The sequence below is a fragment of the Citrus clementina genome, unplaced genomic scaffold (assembly GCF_000493195.1).
Source record: "Citrus clementina cultivar Clemenules unplaced genomic scaffold, Citrus_clementina_v1.0 scaffold_5, whole genome shotgun sequence".
NCBI lineage: Eukaryota > Viridiplantae > Streptophyta > Magnoliopsida > Sapindales > Rutaceae > Citrus > Citrus x clementina.
In genome coordinates this window covers 39874151-39890716 of record NW_006262201.1, presented here as the reverse complement: position 1 = coordinate 39890716, position 16566 = coordinate 39874151, and the positions used below count along the sequence as shown (strand labels likewise).

General features: G+C 37.3%; 3 protein-coding genes across 3 annotated transcripts; 2 read left to right on the top strand and 1 right to left on the bottom strand.

Moving 5' to 3' along the window:
* Nucleotides 1-1124: 1124 nt before the first annotated feature.
* Nucleotides 1125-3182, bottom strand: LOC18043098 (F-box protein At1g47056). The gene has a single exon (XM_006434642.2). The coding sequence runs from the start codon at nucleotides 2869-2871 to the stop codon at nucleotides 1282-1284; it is 1590 nt and encodes a 529-aa protein (XP_006434705.1). The 5' UTR covers nucleotides 2872-3182; the 3' UTR covers nucleotides 1125-1281.
* A 3097-nt stretch (nucleotides 3183-6279) lies between these two features.
* LOC18043097 (protein DCL, chloroplastic) lies at nucleotides 6280-9836 on the top strand. Its single transcript, XM_006434640.2, has 3 exons — nucleotides 6280-6642; nucleotides 7582-7696; nucleotides 9466-9836. Exons 1-3 carry the CDS (start codon nucleotides 6344-6346, stop codon nucleotides 9634-9636), a joined length of 585 nt encoding a protein of 194 aa, XP_006434703.1. The 5' UTR covers nucleotides 6280-6343; the 3' UTR covers nucleotides 9637-9836.
* Nucleotides 9837-13823: 3987 nt separating this feature from the next.
* LOC18040694 (cyclin-D3-1) lies at nucleotides 13824-15961 on the top strand. Its single transcript, XM_006434639.2, has 4 exons — nucleotides 13824-14650; nucleotides 14770-14971; nucleotides 15057-15187; nucleotides 15305-15961. The coding sequence occupies exons 1-4, from the start codon at nucleotides 14117-14119 to the stop codon at nucleotides 15617-15619; spliced, it is 1182 nt and encodes a 393-aa protein (XP_006434702.1). The 5' UTR covers nucleotides 13824-14116; the 3' UTR covers nucleotides 15620-15961.
* The last annotated feature ends 605 nt before the right edge of the window (nucleotides 15962-16566 follow it).

Here is a 16566-nt window from a genome sequence, read left to right as displayed (position 1 = left end):
TCACCATACAGCTAGTGACCGGAGAGGTGATAAACTTACAATCAATCACTCAGAGTTCTTAATTCCAGTAACAAAAACAGAGAAAATGGCAAACTCTGATAATCTGGTAGACCTGAAATGGGAATAAGGTCCTCCAGCCGAACTCATTTGATGGAAGGGGAGACCAGGCACATTTTGAAACACACTGAGCTAATTGTTGCTACAATCTCTACAGGGTTGATGCATGTATCTCACACAAGAAACTATCAAAATCTAAAGAAGACTCTGTCTCCCATTTTGTAAGACCAGCATCAGATAGCCATTAGGAGTTGAATCAATTCCCTCCTTCAAATGCTCCCAGAAACTAGAGAAAGTGTGTAAATAAACTGCAGCTGGCTAAAACAGAATATGCAGAACGAAAAGCTAGTCAAATTTTTTACCCTAACTACTATGAATTGCACTTCCTTCACAGTGGACACAAATTGCGTGGAATTTAGTTGTAGCTAGAAGTCTTACCGCTATCAAACCTCCTAGAATCCATGTTCAAACATCTTATGTACCGTACCTGCTACATTCAATATAATATCCTAAAGCAGTTTACTGGGAGCCTGCCAACAAAGCATGTCTAACTATTAAAAAATAATTGTATCACATATCAAACTTTTTCCGAGGATGAATCACCAGAGAAGTTCGAAACATACAGCCCATCCGAGCTTAGCTGCCTCAGATTCCTGACTCTGCTTCGCTTGAACTCATGAGTCGTGACCTCTTAAACTGATGCCAAATTGCCAATTGTGAATTATGCTCAACAACTATAAAATAATAAGGCTACAGAACTTTCCAAATAAGAAAAGGACTGCTAATGCACTACCTTCAATAATGTGTTACCCAATATACTTCTATTTTACATAACACAGTTGCAGTATGTACAAAAATAGTACCATGTAAGTGCATTTCCTGATGTGGCAAATAGTATCTTCTTGAAATGTCAATAAACTTTGTACCCAGATTACACATTAGATAAATCAGGAGTTACAATTCTGGAAAGCAACTATTGTCGAAAGTTAGCCTATGAATAAAGAAATGTTACTTCAAGTGAACATAGGTCAACAAAGAAATTCAAACAAACGGAGAAGTTTAAGAGAAAATAAAAATGATTGCTTTCTTGCCAATTAAGTTTCAACTCAGAAGACAATAAACACACAGCACAGAATTTAATTAAATACAAGAAAGGCTGTAAATCAGACAATCCAAAAGAAAATAATGTAAACAAAGTTGAAGAACAGAGTTCAGTTTTTATAATTAACTATTTCTTGAACTGCTATTACCACTTGACCACCTCCTCAAAGTGCAAGCAACCAAACTCCGCCCACTCAATAGCCCTAGCCTTGTCTTGAATGAGGTTGATCGAGTATTCCTACTCGATGCAACACTAGGCTGCACCATTTGGGGAGGAAACTCAATACCGTTCTCTTGAACTCCGCCATCACTAGCATCCTGATGTTCAGCCTCACCGCTATCTAAATTCACAACAACATATTCCCTCCTTGCTCTCAACCAGTCCGCGCCTTCAGTCGTCACTGCTCGGCACTTCTTCACCTTCACTTTCACCAAATTCGGACACCCACCAGCCAGAGCTTCCATTCCATGATCAGAAACGGGACAGCTCTTGATACAAAGCTTCTTTAAAGCAACACATTTTGCAGCTATGCAAGATATTTCCACATCTCCAACAGTGTCACTACCACACAAGGCTAATCGCTCTAGATTTTGACAATTTGAAGCCAAAACTTCCAGACTCACTCTGGTAGGATTCACGCCAATAAGAACTAACTCTTGCAAATTAGGGCAACATTTTGCTACAGCTATTAGTCCTTCATCGCCAATACGATTAGCTTTCCATCCATCAATGTGGAGTTTTCTCAATAGTTTACATCGCTCGGCTACAGCGGCGAGTCCAAGATTTGTGCACTCTGGAGTTTTGACCAGATGCATAATTTCTAGATCTAAACAATTGGATATGGCAGCGAGTCCCACATCGGTGACTTGGATTCTCTCCAGATGGATCTCGACCAAACTTGTGACCCGATCCGTAACCAGCTGAAGAAGCTTGTCCCAATCGCCAGAGCACCTAAAAAGTTTTAAAGTTCTTAGATTCTTTGCCCCGATTATTAGGGGACCAAAACACTGTCCATTGTAAAGTTCCTTTAGGCAAACAGTTTTAAGCGAAGAGGCAGCCACGCCAGGTCCAATCGGCTCAGCCGCGGCTCCATCTGTGATTCCGCGAAGCCGCTTAACCGATAACTCTTCGAGAGTCGAGCAGTTATCGAGCACTGCGTTCATGCCTTTGGCTCCAAAAGTGCAAGATCCACAGGAGAGCTTCTTCAAACCCTTGCAGTTTTTAGCAAACACTGACATTCCGGCGTCCGTCAGCTCACGACAAGCGCGGAGCTTCAGCCGCGTGAGGTTGCGGCACTTTTGAGAAATTAAAATAAGCGCGTCGTCCCCAACGCTCACGGATCTACGGTCACATTTGAGAGCGAGTTTCGTGACGACGTCGAATCGGGAGAAAAGAGAGGGAATCATAGGGAGGAGTTCTGACTGGGCGTTGAGAGAAAGACGGTGACGGCTCTGCCCCTCGATCCTGAGCCAACGACGACAAACGAGAGAGCACCTTTTGCGGTCACCGGAGCTAAGAGACTGGAAAATGCAAGCCAAGCACTCGTCGGGCAGGTTCGAGATGTAATCATAGGCTGTTCCATCGGGAAGTTCGGCGCTACTTTCGTCAGCATGCATTGGAGAGATCACAGCCGTCGATTTGGACTTGTATCGTTGGCTGTGGTTAAATTCTCGGCGGCTTGAGATTGCGGCCGTCGAAGCTGACTGGCCCATCCACGGCGAAGTTGAAGAATCAACGATTGAGATTTGGCCTCAGGACTATTATCCTAGGCACCACGGTAGAAAAAAACTTTGTGCTAAGCTACTCAGGGCAGGAGCCTCCTCTCCTCTAGCTCTATGGGTCTCTGACCCTTCGCTTCCAATTGTGCAGACACGGACACGAAATCGGATTTCAATTTGGCTTTTCTGGAGTTTTTTTATTTCCTTTCTTATTTTATCTTCTCTTTTCTTTTTCTTTTTCTTTTTTTTGAAGCGATTTTATCTTTCCAATATAATTAACTTTCTAGTTTCTCCTAACAAAAATTTATAGAGTCGAGCGTCTCACGCCTTTCTTGAGCACTCGCTTCGCTGCCTCGCGGTAATAGTATATTGGTTTCGATTTTCATCTCATGGTTTTGATTAATCGTCCGTGACCGTGCGTGGGCAGACAATTCAATCCAACCTATGATCCGAAAATTTTAAATCCAGATTGAATGAATAAAGACTCTAACTTGATCGGATTAGATTTTATCTAATCTGATCTGACTCAAAAATCCAAAGAAGCAGCACCATGCACACACAAACTATTTATAACACAAATTTTCGAACTAATATGATCCGCACTATATTAAAATCAGATCGAATCAGATTATAAGTTTTGATTAAGTTTATATTATTTTTTTTTCTTTCAACTCGACTAACTCAAAATTTGATCTAGTTGATTGCCGATTCCAAACTAAAACTGCCCATCCATGTACAAATATTAATTATTTACATACAAATATATGATTATTTATGATAGATTTGTCCATCTTTATATTTAGTTTTAGATATTGAATATGGGTATGAATTTTTACCGACATAGAAATGAATAACTATGGATATTCATGGATATTAAATTTATATTTCTAAATTAAAAAAGGATGTAACATATAAGTAAGAGTAATGATACAGCTACAAACTCTTGTACAAACATATTTTGTACAAACTGATGTGGCATGATAAGATTGGTTGAATTAAATATCACTTGGCCCACATGATTTGTTTTTATTAATTTATATTTTCATTCAACCAATGAATTAATGCTACGTCAGTTTGTACAAAATAAGTTTGTACAAGAGTTTGTGGCTGTATTATTCCTCTATAAGTATAGTAAAATCTAATTAATAATGTTATATTAATAAATTCTTATTCATTTTTGTTTATATTTCCTGGAATCATTAGTTTTAAAAACTAATCAAAATTATTTTGTTTAAAAATATAATACTAAAACAAAATCGTTGGGTTCCTATTCTGACCGACTACTACGTTGATGATGCCGACGATAATGAAGGCGGGCAACTGTTGATGAATCTCGTATCATCGGACTTGAAATTTTGTGACCTACGCAATGCACCATATTTTGCTGCGCAATAAAGTGCATCGTCACCTTACTCAACATTGCTGTCATCCGATATGGTTGATTGACATGGCGGTGCCCACTGCAGCACTGTTGTTTGACGCCGGTGTGATGTATCCACCATACTTTTTGGTAGCATTTGTGCCACCAAGATTTCGCTTTTACTGATAAAATTAGTACAACTACATAGATCACAAAGCGGCAGTCCAATTACATAAAATTGGTCACCATATGACAGCGTTGCTGCTAGAATAGTGTTACTAGCGACAGGGTAATGTCACCAATGAATGTTTTTCTAAATTTTATAAGATCAAAATATTTTTCTATAAGTTTGTTGTGTAGGTATATTTGAGAATATATGCTGTTGCTTAAGACACTTTTGTATTTCTTCATTTTTTAATTTAAAAATCGGATAAATGAATGGGATAATGGATATTATCTAATATCCATATCTATCCAATATTGAATTGGATATTTTAAAATTATTCATATATATATATGTAATGTTTTGAATGGATATTATCTAGTATAATTATATATATGTGAATACCCAATTTAGATGGATCAATTTACCATCTCCACATGGGTAACATGGCTAAGCAAACAGTAGTAAAAACAGAACATCAAGACGAAGGCATACGGTAAGCAAATGAGGGCGATCTTTCTGGATTATTTTTTTTCAACCATTATGTTTCCTTTGGCCATAAACAAAATTAAGTTCGAATCCCGTAACATATCTGATGAGTATTAGAGAAGGTTACGATTCAATTCATGCTATAATTAAAGGATTTTAATCATGGTTTGAAATGAATAAAAGATATTCTCCTCGCTTTGAATTTTAAAAGTGCCTACTGAGATTCTGCACTTTCAACAGCTTTAATGTTTAAAAAGTTAGATGTTGGATTTAAAATTTTGATTCAATTCTAAAAGGAAGGTAAGAAGATTGATCAATATTCCCGTTAATATTTTTATGACAATCTTTTAGTGAGACGTACAATCTGCAGATACCCCGCTATAAGCCGTGACAATGCAAATAGTTAGCGTCAGCCAGATCATAAATGAAGCTGACTGAGCAGCAACCATTATCCTCTTCCTTACATCTGCGATGGACATGGACCTAATCAAAACAGCTGATCTTTTAAAAAGTATCATTTTCATTAATTGAGTTGGGAAATTCAAAGCTATAGAAATCCAAATATATGAATTGCGAATTCAACCTTCTAGATGGTAAATTACCCACAAATCCCCCCGTTAGTAAAAATCCATTCATAAAAATTTAGATGTATGTCTTTTATTTAATCTCAAGTGTATGTAAATAAGGAGATAAGTTCTCATTTCTTATGAGACGAAGAATTATTTGGTGGAGAGATAAAAAGTTGTCTTGATCCACATAAATTATAATTATTTCATAAAAATAAGATAGTGATAAACCTAAATATTTAATAAATAAACGATAATAGATTATTTTGCTTTACTAAATAAAATCATTTTAATAATTTTATTTTAAATGCATAAAGAATATTTGATTTTTATTTAATCTTTTATTATTTAATAAATAAAAATAAAAATAAATTTATAATTTAATATTATATTGATAATATTATATTACAGTATTATATATCTATAATATAATATTAACTCATACTATATTATAATATGATTATACTAAATAAAATAAATTATATTATATTATAGAAATAAATAATATTCTAATATAATATTATGAACTAATATAGTACATTATTTAATAATTTTATATTATAAAACTTAATATATTATTTTATATAGTATAGCTCGTATTACACTGAATATTGTATTGAATTATAATTTAAAATAATATATTTTACTACTATAAAGTATAAACTATGATACAATACAATTAATACAGTGCGCACCATAAAAATATATACGTTTAGGTACGAGATCGGTTCGGTTTGCATTGGTTTTGTTTTGGTCAGTAGGCCGAGGACAAAGCCCAAATTACAGTATAGTTTCCACATTATCCACATCAGTCAACCCAGCCCGTATCTTTGAGTCAAACTTTTTCAAGTTGAGGCAGAAGAAGGCACTCGGGACTCACTCGTGGTCATGGCCTCACCTATGCTCTTTTGGGGATTACCGCTTCTGCGCTTCCGTCCCGCCGCCAGGCTCCTTGGCCTGCCGCGCGCAACTTTCTGCTCAGCTGCACCTTCCGAGCCGACTCAGCCGGAGGAGAAGTTATCATCTGCGGACAATAACACCACAACATTGTTGACAGTGAAAGAACCGCCAAAGTACCATAGGTGGGCCGATCCTGATTACAGGAAGTGGAAGGATAAGGAGGATGAGATTCTACGAGATATCGAGCCTATACTTTTTCTCGCCAAAGAAATTCTTCACTCCCGCAGGTTAGCTTCCCCTCATTCCATACGGATAATTTCCATTTCTCTTTCCGTGATAACAAAGCAACTACTTTAGTTTTTGTTGTTCGATTCTTTCACTTCCAGGCTGATAGTAATAGATAATGTTAATGTAGATATTTACGTTGCCCTTCGAATCATTTCTACTATTAAGGCGTGTAACCCTAGTGACAAGATAAGTTTCAGCTACCATTCATTTGTGGTGTATGACAAGGAAATAAAAGATTGGCCTCAAACAACGTACGGACTAATATTTTTTCATTGTTCTTGGTGGTCGTACTTGTTTCGTAAAATGTGCATAATTGAATGCAATATGAACTCCGTTGGATAGTACCGACCAGAAACAGTACGCGCTCTTTTTTGGAGCTTAGAACTCCTTGTAGGACCAATACACTTCCGCATGAAGTACAAGCTACTTAGCTGAAAATGAATCATATGAACTAGTTAGTAGCCCCGGTAAAGATGTAGTTTTGCTTTTGATAAGCCTCTTGCTCTGAGCTAGAATTTATGAAACGATAGTAAATAAAATTCTTTGGATTAGTTTTTTAAGTCTACTTCAACTTCTGAACTTGTGTCTGAACCTGCTAGTATATAAAATTGGAGCAACTTGGATCTTAGAAATTATGTTCCCCGTCACATATATATAAGGTATTTGCCAGAGTCAAAAGCTCTCCATATTTAATTATCTCATTTATAACTCATCCTAACTTGCAAAAAGTGTGTTGTAATCAAACTTTTTAAGAATTGTTCTAAAGCTGACAAGGAGGTCGTTGGAAAACACACTTACTGAAGGTTGAAATTGGATCTCATGATCTTTTGATATAGAGGCTAGAAAGTAGAGATTAATAACTCTTTATGAAACAATATTGCTGAAATTTAAAACAATGTCATCTTCTTAAGTTATTTGATTGTGTTTCCTGCTTCAAGGTATATGGACGGAGAACGTCTTACAGCTGATGATGAGAGAGCTGTGGTGGAGAAGCTTCTTGCTTATCACCCACATTCTGAAGATAAAATTGGATGTGGCCTTGATGCTATTATGGTGAGTTGTAGTTTATGGTATTTAATATAGTTTTGTTTCTGCTTTTCATTGAAGCTGCTGTCAAGAAACTTTTGTACTCACTTCTTTTTCAACATCATTCTGCATTGATTAAGTCGTTCTTTAGAAAATTTTGGAACTAATCATGGATACTAAGATTTAAATCTCTTTCTTTTGAGTAATTCTCATGAGTCCTTTATGCCATTCATCAGTTACATCTCATGTCAAACACTTTGTCTGTTAAAGCCCTAGCTTGAATTCTTTATCCTCGTTGCATCTATAACTTGAGCCTCAGTGCATATTTTGGTGGCTGTCTTTTATTATGTAAGATCGAAAAGAGGAGTTTTGTTGTTCATCATCCATTTTTCTATCTATTACTTCTCCATCTTACTTAAGAATAGTTGTGCAATTTATTTGGTAGCATCTTGCCTCTTGCAAGGCAATCACCCTTATGGACACCTGATGCTGTGGTTTGTTCATAAATTGGTGATGAAGTCGTTGCTCAAGAGCATGTATCTTATAAAGTGGATGAAAGTATTCTAGAGTGTTGGTTTTAATTCCTAAATTGGTATAATATACTGAAGTGAGGTTGAAATGCTTGCTTTGAACTGATAAGTTGAATTCTCAGCTAACTTTTCCCTCCATGCACGAGCATACAGCACGAAATCCATTTGTTTTTCTTCAGCAACAATTAGGCCAGTTGAGCATTTTGTAGTTGTGGACTACGGGGTGTTAATCACATAAATCTTTAATCTCCTCATCTTCTGTTCTAATTGAGACTATTTGAAGTTGAATTACATACTGCATTATGCCTGACAAATACATCTGGGTTTATGGTAGTGATTGTGGTTCTTGTAATAACGACTTGAGAGATGGTTTTATAATGCAGTAGGCCTGTCAACTGGTTTAACTGACAACAGCCTATATCAGTTTAGCTCCACATATCATATCAAACTTACTGTTCTCAGCTTATTTGGTAAATGAGTGGGGTTGAGACCTTAATAACACTGCTCATTTAAAACACTGATACCATGCTAACAGATTTCATAGATTCATCACTAGTAGGAACTTCAACCCAAAACAAGGTTAAACACATGTACCTATTAATTCAAGTAAGTTCTTTCATTGTCTGTAGAATAACGTAAAATCAGTAAATATCAAACATAAAATTCATAGACACAAAATTTTGCATTTACTTTAGATTAGTCAAACTCTGGTTTATGTCAATTTCAAATAAAGGTTAGCCCAAGCTCAATGTGTGAAGCTGGCCACCTCAGCCCAATTGACAATCCTAGTGTACAGATGTTCAGAACAGTTTATGTGCACAAGCAGACAGTCTTGATCTCAAAGTCAGTTTGGTTCTCTGTCTTTGACTTCTGGATTCTATATTCTTTGAATTGCAATAATAATTTATTTATTTGTTTCCTTTTCTATGAGGAGTGGATGTTTTTCCACAGAAATGATGGAAAAATTGTATTACACAGATTGTCTCATTAGCTTTTGTTGGTTTTCTTGACATTGATAGCTAGATCCAGTGGGTGTTTGTCTAGCGACTGGCATGTAGATCTGCTGGCAAAGCCTTTTGACTGCTTTATCTCCCCTCCATTATTTGTCATTTGGAATTCTACTTCTATTTATTTATGTTTTCTCTTCCTTATTTAACTTGTTCATCATTTGTCATTTTCTCACACCTCCGCGCATGTTTTTCATCTAATGAGATCAATATTTGATTGTCCTTAGGAACAAACTAACTGTTTTACTTCGTTCTGAAGGTTGATAGGCATCCCCAATTTGGAAACTCAAGATGCCTCTTTGTTGTTAGAACAGATGGTGGATGGATAGATTTTTCCTATCAGAAGTGTCTTCGAGCATATATTCGAGATAAGTATCCATCCCATGCGGAAAGATTTATTCGAGAACATTTTAGTCGTGGTAGTGGTTGATAACTGTTAATTCTGATGCTTATATTAATATTCACTATGATTTTGATGCCATTAGATATTGTTGTGTACTAAAATTTTGCAAGTTTTCATGTTAGAGAAACTGGCCATCAGAATCAATAACCTACGTATATAACCTGGACATATTCATTGTCAATGTAGTAGATAATTGTTGATTGCTGCTTTTTACTTTGGTTACAAATGAAGACAAAGCAATGATTGAAATGAACTTCACTTTGTTGACTTGAGCTTCCTTTTGTTGGCTTTGCATATATGGTGCTAATTTGGTGGGACTATACTTTTTGAAAAGTCTTGGAACTTCACTTTTTAACAAGTTCTTATGGAGTTTGTTATACTCAATTACATTTGCAAAACCCATCACCAGAGCTGCCAGGCAAGAATTTATATTCTAATAGCACAAATTAAATCAACTATTCAAAAGTCATAGTAACAGTCAACTAGAGCATGATGGTCTATCTCATGTTCACACCAAAGCTATTCAAAGTGAAGCGGGTATGTTCCTGCAAGTTTTTATAGTCATGACAAACCCTGCATTGTGCCACTGTGTTATAGCTTTGAGCAGTGGTGATGCAATCCCATTTGATTTGCACTGCATGATCTGCCGACCTTTTCGGTCGGAATGGTCAGGATGCATCTTGTGATGCCCAGTATTTGGTGCTTTAATGATTAGGTGTGTGATGGATCACCAAGGTAATTTGACTCGAGTACACTAGTTTGTATTTGAAATCCATTTGAAGGAAACTACTGTGGTCCCCGTTATAGCAGTAATTCGTCAAAAGAATTGAGCTGCAGATGGGTTAGTCGTCCAGTCGTTAGAAGACAGACTATCATTCCAATTCACAAATCTCTAAATATATGCTATTATATCTCAAGACACAGACATCTTTATTCTGTATGTATTCTTGAGTATTTTGAGTGGTCAATGCACGCCACTGTTAGATGGAAAGTCATGGAACAGAGAATACCATTAACATTCCACTGGAAGAACTTGCCATTAGAACCCAAATTATTGTGCAATCAACCACATATCAAACCTTCCCGTGAGGCCAACAAATCATGTTAAATTTGAATCTTGTTTTTAGGAAGACCTTGCATTCATTTATCCGTGCAGGTGCAGTTGGCCAGTTGCTGTCATTGGACTGGCAAATCCTTTTCCTTAATCGCCCATAATTCAGCGTCTGCATTTGGATGTTCTTTGAGCTACTAGAATCTAAATAGGCAGTACCAAGATTCAACAAAGAATGGATACTAGACTTCAATTTTCACATGAAAATTTGTTCCACAAATCCTTGGTGGTGATAACTAGGAAGTGTTGGTGTTTCAATGCTTGTATGAACATTATTAATAGGTTAAAGCGAAAGAAACTACAGGTGATGGGTAATAAAAGGTCAACTCCTCTCCCATCATCATCATCATATTACAATTGACAACCTTAATGTATGTATTAGTTACCATCAATTCAATAGTTAAAAAAAAAACATCAGTAAGTTGTGCTATGATTGCGGGAATAGCATGATCATGATCATTAGATTGGGACTATTTGTGGGGTGGACCCCCAAAACTTACGAGGTCCTCCATGCAGACAGCTGGATGAAGAGATCCTTGTGGGACCTCACTCAAAAAGACCACATACCATTATTGAATTTCCTAGTACACACATGGACATGGGGCAACATAATTTTGTTGAGTGCTCAAGAAAGATGATCAAAATCTTCCCCCTTCCCCAGTTTGAAGGGCAGAGAATGAATAATAAGGTAGGTCCCATCAGCCAAACAGTGTGGTTAAGGGCACATAGGTCTCTGCTAGTGCAGTACGTATAGTTTTTGATTTGATGAGTTCCAGTAAAGCTTTTCAGCTTCCTGTTGTTAAGAGCCACACTTTCTGATTTCGTAGTAGAGTGCGGGCTTTATTTATCTGACTTTGAGCGGATTGATGGAACAGTAGTTGTTATTTGAGAAATTTTGATACTGTAATAATAAAACATTGGCCAAAAAAGAAAAAAAAAATGAAAGAAAAAAAAGAAAAGAAAGAAACCCTTTGTTCAGTGCAGTGGCCTGTGCGCTGGAAACCAACACAACCACCACCACCAAATCTACCACCTCTCATTTCACCTCCTCCATTGAATTTCTATTTCACCTGCTCACTTACCCTCTTTTACGTCCCCTCAGCGCCGTACTATCTATCAATCTCTATGGCTTCATATCTTGGATGTCGAGCCCTGTAAAAGAAGGGAAAGAAAAAGTAAGAAAGCAACGTTTCCAAACGAAACCTTACACCAGTCTCTGTGATTGTGAATGTGGCAACTGGCAAACATTATGCTGTGCAACGTTATGTTGTGTATTATGTACAGTGATGGACATTCATTGCGTGTATGGCATTTACCCTGTTTCCCATATAGCACGAAGGCAGGAATTTTTTAAACTTGAAGACAAAAACACAAACACGTTGTCAGCTGTAACATTATAGGTGAGCTGGTGAGCCTAAGACCTCTTTTTGCATAAAAGGAGGAATTCAGAGATAAATGAGTTGTCCTGCCCGAATGGTAAACAAGAATTTGTGTTTTCTTTTTCTAAAATTTGTCACATTATGCCATTATGGCTACAGTTTGTCTCTGAAAACATAAAAGAACGAACACAAATTCTGAAATGAAAAAAATAATGGTATTAGCATCGCTGCTGCTTTTACAACTTTGCATTAAATTCCTCATAAGAAAAAGCTACAATTGCCACGCCTTTTCCTGCTTTTTGGCCAAGACCTTCTGCGAATTTGCAAAGAAGGAATATGTAACATTTAAAGTTGCTTGATAGAAATGTTAATTGGAGGGTGACAATGTTAATATTTTTGGCTAAAGGATTTGTTAATATGGGGAGTTGTGTGGCCGTGAAGTGTCTGCATGCACTTAGAATAATGAGTGTAAGGGGGGTTCGAGCCTCCATGAAAGTATTTATGGAGCTTATTTATAATTCTTCCTCAATTATTAAATAATTGAGTGGAGCCAGTTTATTTCTCACAAAAGGTGAGTAGAGTAGACAGCCCTCGAATATTTGAGAGAGTTTGAAGAATTTGGACAGCGCTTCAGAGGAGTACATGCCACGATGAAGGTCCTAATTATAGAATCTGTTTGTAAATATTAATTGTAATACCTACAGTCCTGTATAGCAGTATTTAAAAAAAAAAAAAAGTGTCTGCATGCACGGGTATTAATAATGGATACATTAAAAAGCCGCTACGAGCAACCTCACGGGATCCCTATATTAAACTTTTAGCTTAAATTTGTAATTTTCTGGCTAATCTATCACCGCCTGTTCTGCTAGTGCCGTTTCTGAATTTGGGGCTACAATCTGAACCCATTATTAATGGTTGAAAGGACGTGCCAGTGATGACAATTGTCTATATGTAATTGATTGATTTGCGTGTTGCACTATTCGGAAAAATTATTCTAGCCTTACAATGCATAACTTCAAATATTTCAGACACGTTAATGGGATTGGGATCGTATGTTAAAATGTGCTGTGTCAATTATTATGCACGATTAAGATGATGCACGCAGAATGCATTTGATAGCGTTTTACATGTTACTCATTAAGAGATTTCAGATTCAGCTGCAGCATCATGGCATGTTAACCAAATACACTAGTTGGTACGTTAGCCAGTGAATATACCCTTCATAAAATGTTTTTGTTTTGAGATTTAATTCCAGACCTAATGCAGATTTTTTATTTTTCATTTTATTTTTCTGGGCTGGGATAATCTCAGCGCTTTAGCTTTCTGTCTATCACTAGTGAATCAGATTCAGAGGTTACTTTCAACTTTCGAGCGTCGGGGTCTGTGTAGCAATGTTGGAGGAGGGATCCCGCCCGCGCCAAAATTAACTGGTCTCTGGAGGAAATATGGAATTTTACAAAATCCCAAAAATAAAATTCAAAGAAAACAAACAGCATAATATCTTGTCTACTTGCTTACACCTGTATAACTACAACGAGAAATTAAAGCTCACGCATTCTCCTTTGATTTCCTTCAACTTTTAAAATGACACATCTCATAAGTATGGTGTTACTGTTCAATCGTGATTGTTGATAAATTGGCTTGAAGCATACGAAAAATGGAAAATGAAAACCAAATAAGTAGGGTCCATTTGATAATATGGGGTCATTGGAAATTAAAAGGTCCAAGCGTCACGTGTCGAGTAATTGTGTTGCATGGCCCATGATTCAGGGTCTGGGACGATAAACACTAGGCGCTTTCTCCCCTTCAAAACCCTCCCAAAAAAAAAAGACTTACACACAGAAACAGAGAAACCACAAATAAAACACAGCCTTTGGGCCATTGTTCAGTCAGTCCCCCTCTTCTTTCACACAAGAGACTGGAGAGAGAGAGAGAGGAAGGTGAGATGCATCAACTCCAAACACTCTCTCTTGTTGTATGATGAAACAAGATCTAAACCTCTTCTTCTCAGAAGAAGATGGCTGCTCACCAACAACAACCACATAACTCTACATTCCTTCTGGATGCTCTCTATTGCTCTGAAGAGAATTGGGAGGACGAACTGAGAGTTGATTGCTTTCAAGTTCAAGATGGAGGACTAATAGAAGAAGAAGAAGAAGAAGAAGGAGAAAGTTTCTATTTTATTAATAAAACTAAAACAATCCCAGTTCCCGTTCCAATGCTGCATGAACAAGACTTGTCTTGGCAGCATGATGAACTTTCCACCTTACTATCCAAAGAAGTACCAAACCGGTTGTATAATATCCTGAAGACCAATCCATCTCTGTCTAGGGCTCGCAGTGAGGCCGTGGATTGGATGCTGAAGGTCAATGCTCACTACTCATTCACTGCTCTCACCGCACTTCTTGCTGTCAACTATCTTGATAGGTTCCTCTTCAGCTTCCAGTTGCAGAGAGATAAGCCGTGGATGGCCCAACTAGCTGCCGTGGCTTGTCTCTCGCTTGCTGCCAAAGTGGAGGAGACACAAGTGCCCCTCTTATTAGACCTGCAAGTATGTCCTGTGATATTGAGTCTTGCATGCTTTTGGTGTGATTTTCCTCGTAGTCTTGATGATTATTCATTGTATCTGATTTGTTAATTTGTCGATGTGGGGTTGTTTGCTTTGTTTAGGTGGAGGATACCAAATTTGTATTTGAGGCCAAAACTATCCAGAGGATGGAGATTTTGGTGCTCTCCACGCTTCAGTGGAAGATGAATCCTGTAACCCCTCTTTCTTTTCTTGATTACATTGCCAGGAGACTTGGGCTTAAGGGTTATCTCTGTTGGGAGTTTCTCAAGAGATGCGACCGTATCCTTCTTTCTGCAATTTCAGGTTTTGACCCATCAGAATAATCTTTCATTTCCCTATGAATTCTCGCAATTAATAGATGACTAATTGATCGTGTTTAATTCTCCAGATTCTAGTTTTATGCAATATCTCCCTTCTGTAATGGCTAATGCTACAATGCTACACGTTGTCCAAAATATTGAACCCTCTCTTGGAGTCGAATATGAGAAGCAACTATTGAACATTCTCGGTACCGATAAGGTTTGATTCGCAGTATTCTCTTGGCAATTGAATTGATTGTGTAAACGGTTGACCTGTAATAAATTGATTCGCAATGGCATTCTCAAAATCAATGATTATTAATTAATGTGAAAACAGGACAAGGTAGAGCATTGCAGTAAGCTGATAATGCAATTGGCAGAACAAGTCCGGGGGCAGGGCAGCCAATCCAATAAGCGCAAATTTGGTTCGATTACTGTACCAGTAGTTCCAGGCAGCCCAAATGGTGTAATGGATGTGTCGTTTAGCTCGTCAGATAGCTCAAACGATTCATGGTCTGTGGCATCGTCTGTGTCTTCCTCGCCCGAGCCACTGTCCAAGAAGAACAGGTCTCATGCTCAGGATCACGATCAGGATCAGCTCCTCCTACAGGGTGCCACGCCAGATTTTCTTACTATTCCTCGTTATCTCTAGCTTGCCTCAAATTACTTTTCTGTCTTTTTCCTGTGGACTACATATATAGTCGGTCCTTTATAAATAACATTAGAAACTGTTCGTTCTTTATGATGTGTAAGTTAAATTGCCTACCATCTCCGCATATCCGTTTGGAAATTCAAAGCCGGAGACGGTTGGCATTTTATCCGGACGGAAAACTGATGGACATGAAAGAGTACTTGCATTATTAATATGACATCTTATGTCTCCAAGTCTTTAGAACTTGGGGCATTCTGTTGTGTCATTACCTTGTTCAAGTAAAATTCAATAGCATATGGTCTCTATTCTCTTGTACTAATCTCTGTCGGCATCCCCTTTCATCTTACTTACTGCACAGGATTTTCTTCCATTTACATAATTTGCATGTGAAGGGAAGAAAATGTGGTCGGCCACTGGTATTTCTGGGCTTAATTTTTGTGACTATTATTAATTAGCGTTTGACCTCGTTGAAAGAGCTGGCTTATTTCTTTGGCATGACTGTTTGAAATGGGCGAAACGACTGCAACAAGTGTGAGCTACACAGCTGTAACACCGTCCAATTTAAAAAAAAATAAAAAATTATACATTTTCTCCACAATCTGATATTGATTAATTAATTGTATCTTGTTTTCGGGTTTTGCCGGTGAAGTATCAGGCACGCGGAAGTCAGAACAGAGCTCAAAAGAAGGAAACCTTCCTCCTTGACCCCTGTTGTAGAGCTCTCTAGCTTTCATTTTCATTCCCAAAATCTAGATCACATAAATGTAACATAATTAATAACACCCATTTGTTTTAGTGACCTTAAATATATATATAATTACATTGGATTTTAAATAGTCCAACCTAACAAGCCAAAGTCAATGAGAGGTGCGGTTGATTAGGAAAGGTATTCAAGTGCATTTCCAATTATGCATGCTACTTCATTATCTTGCTTTTTTGAAAGAGAA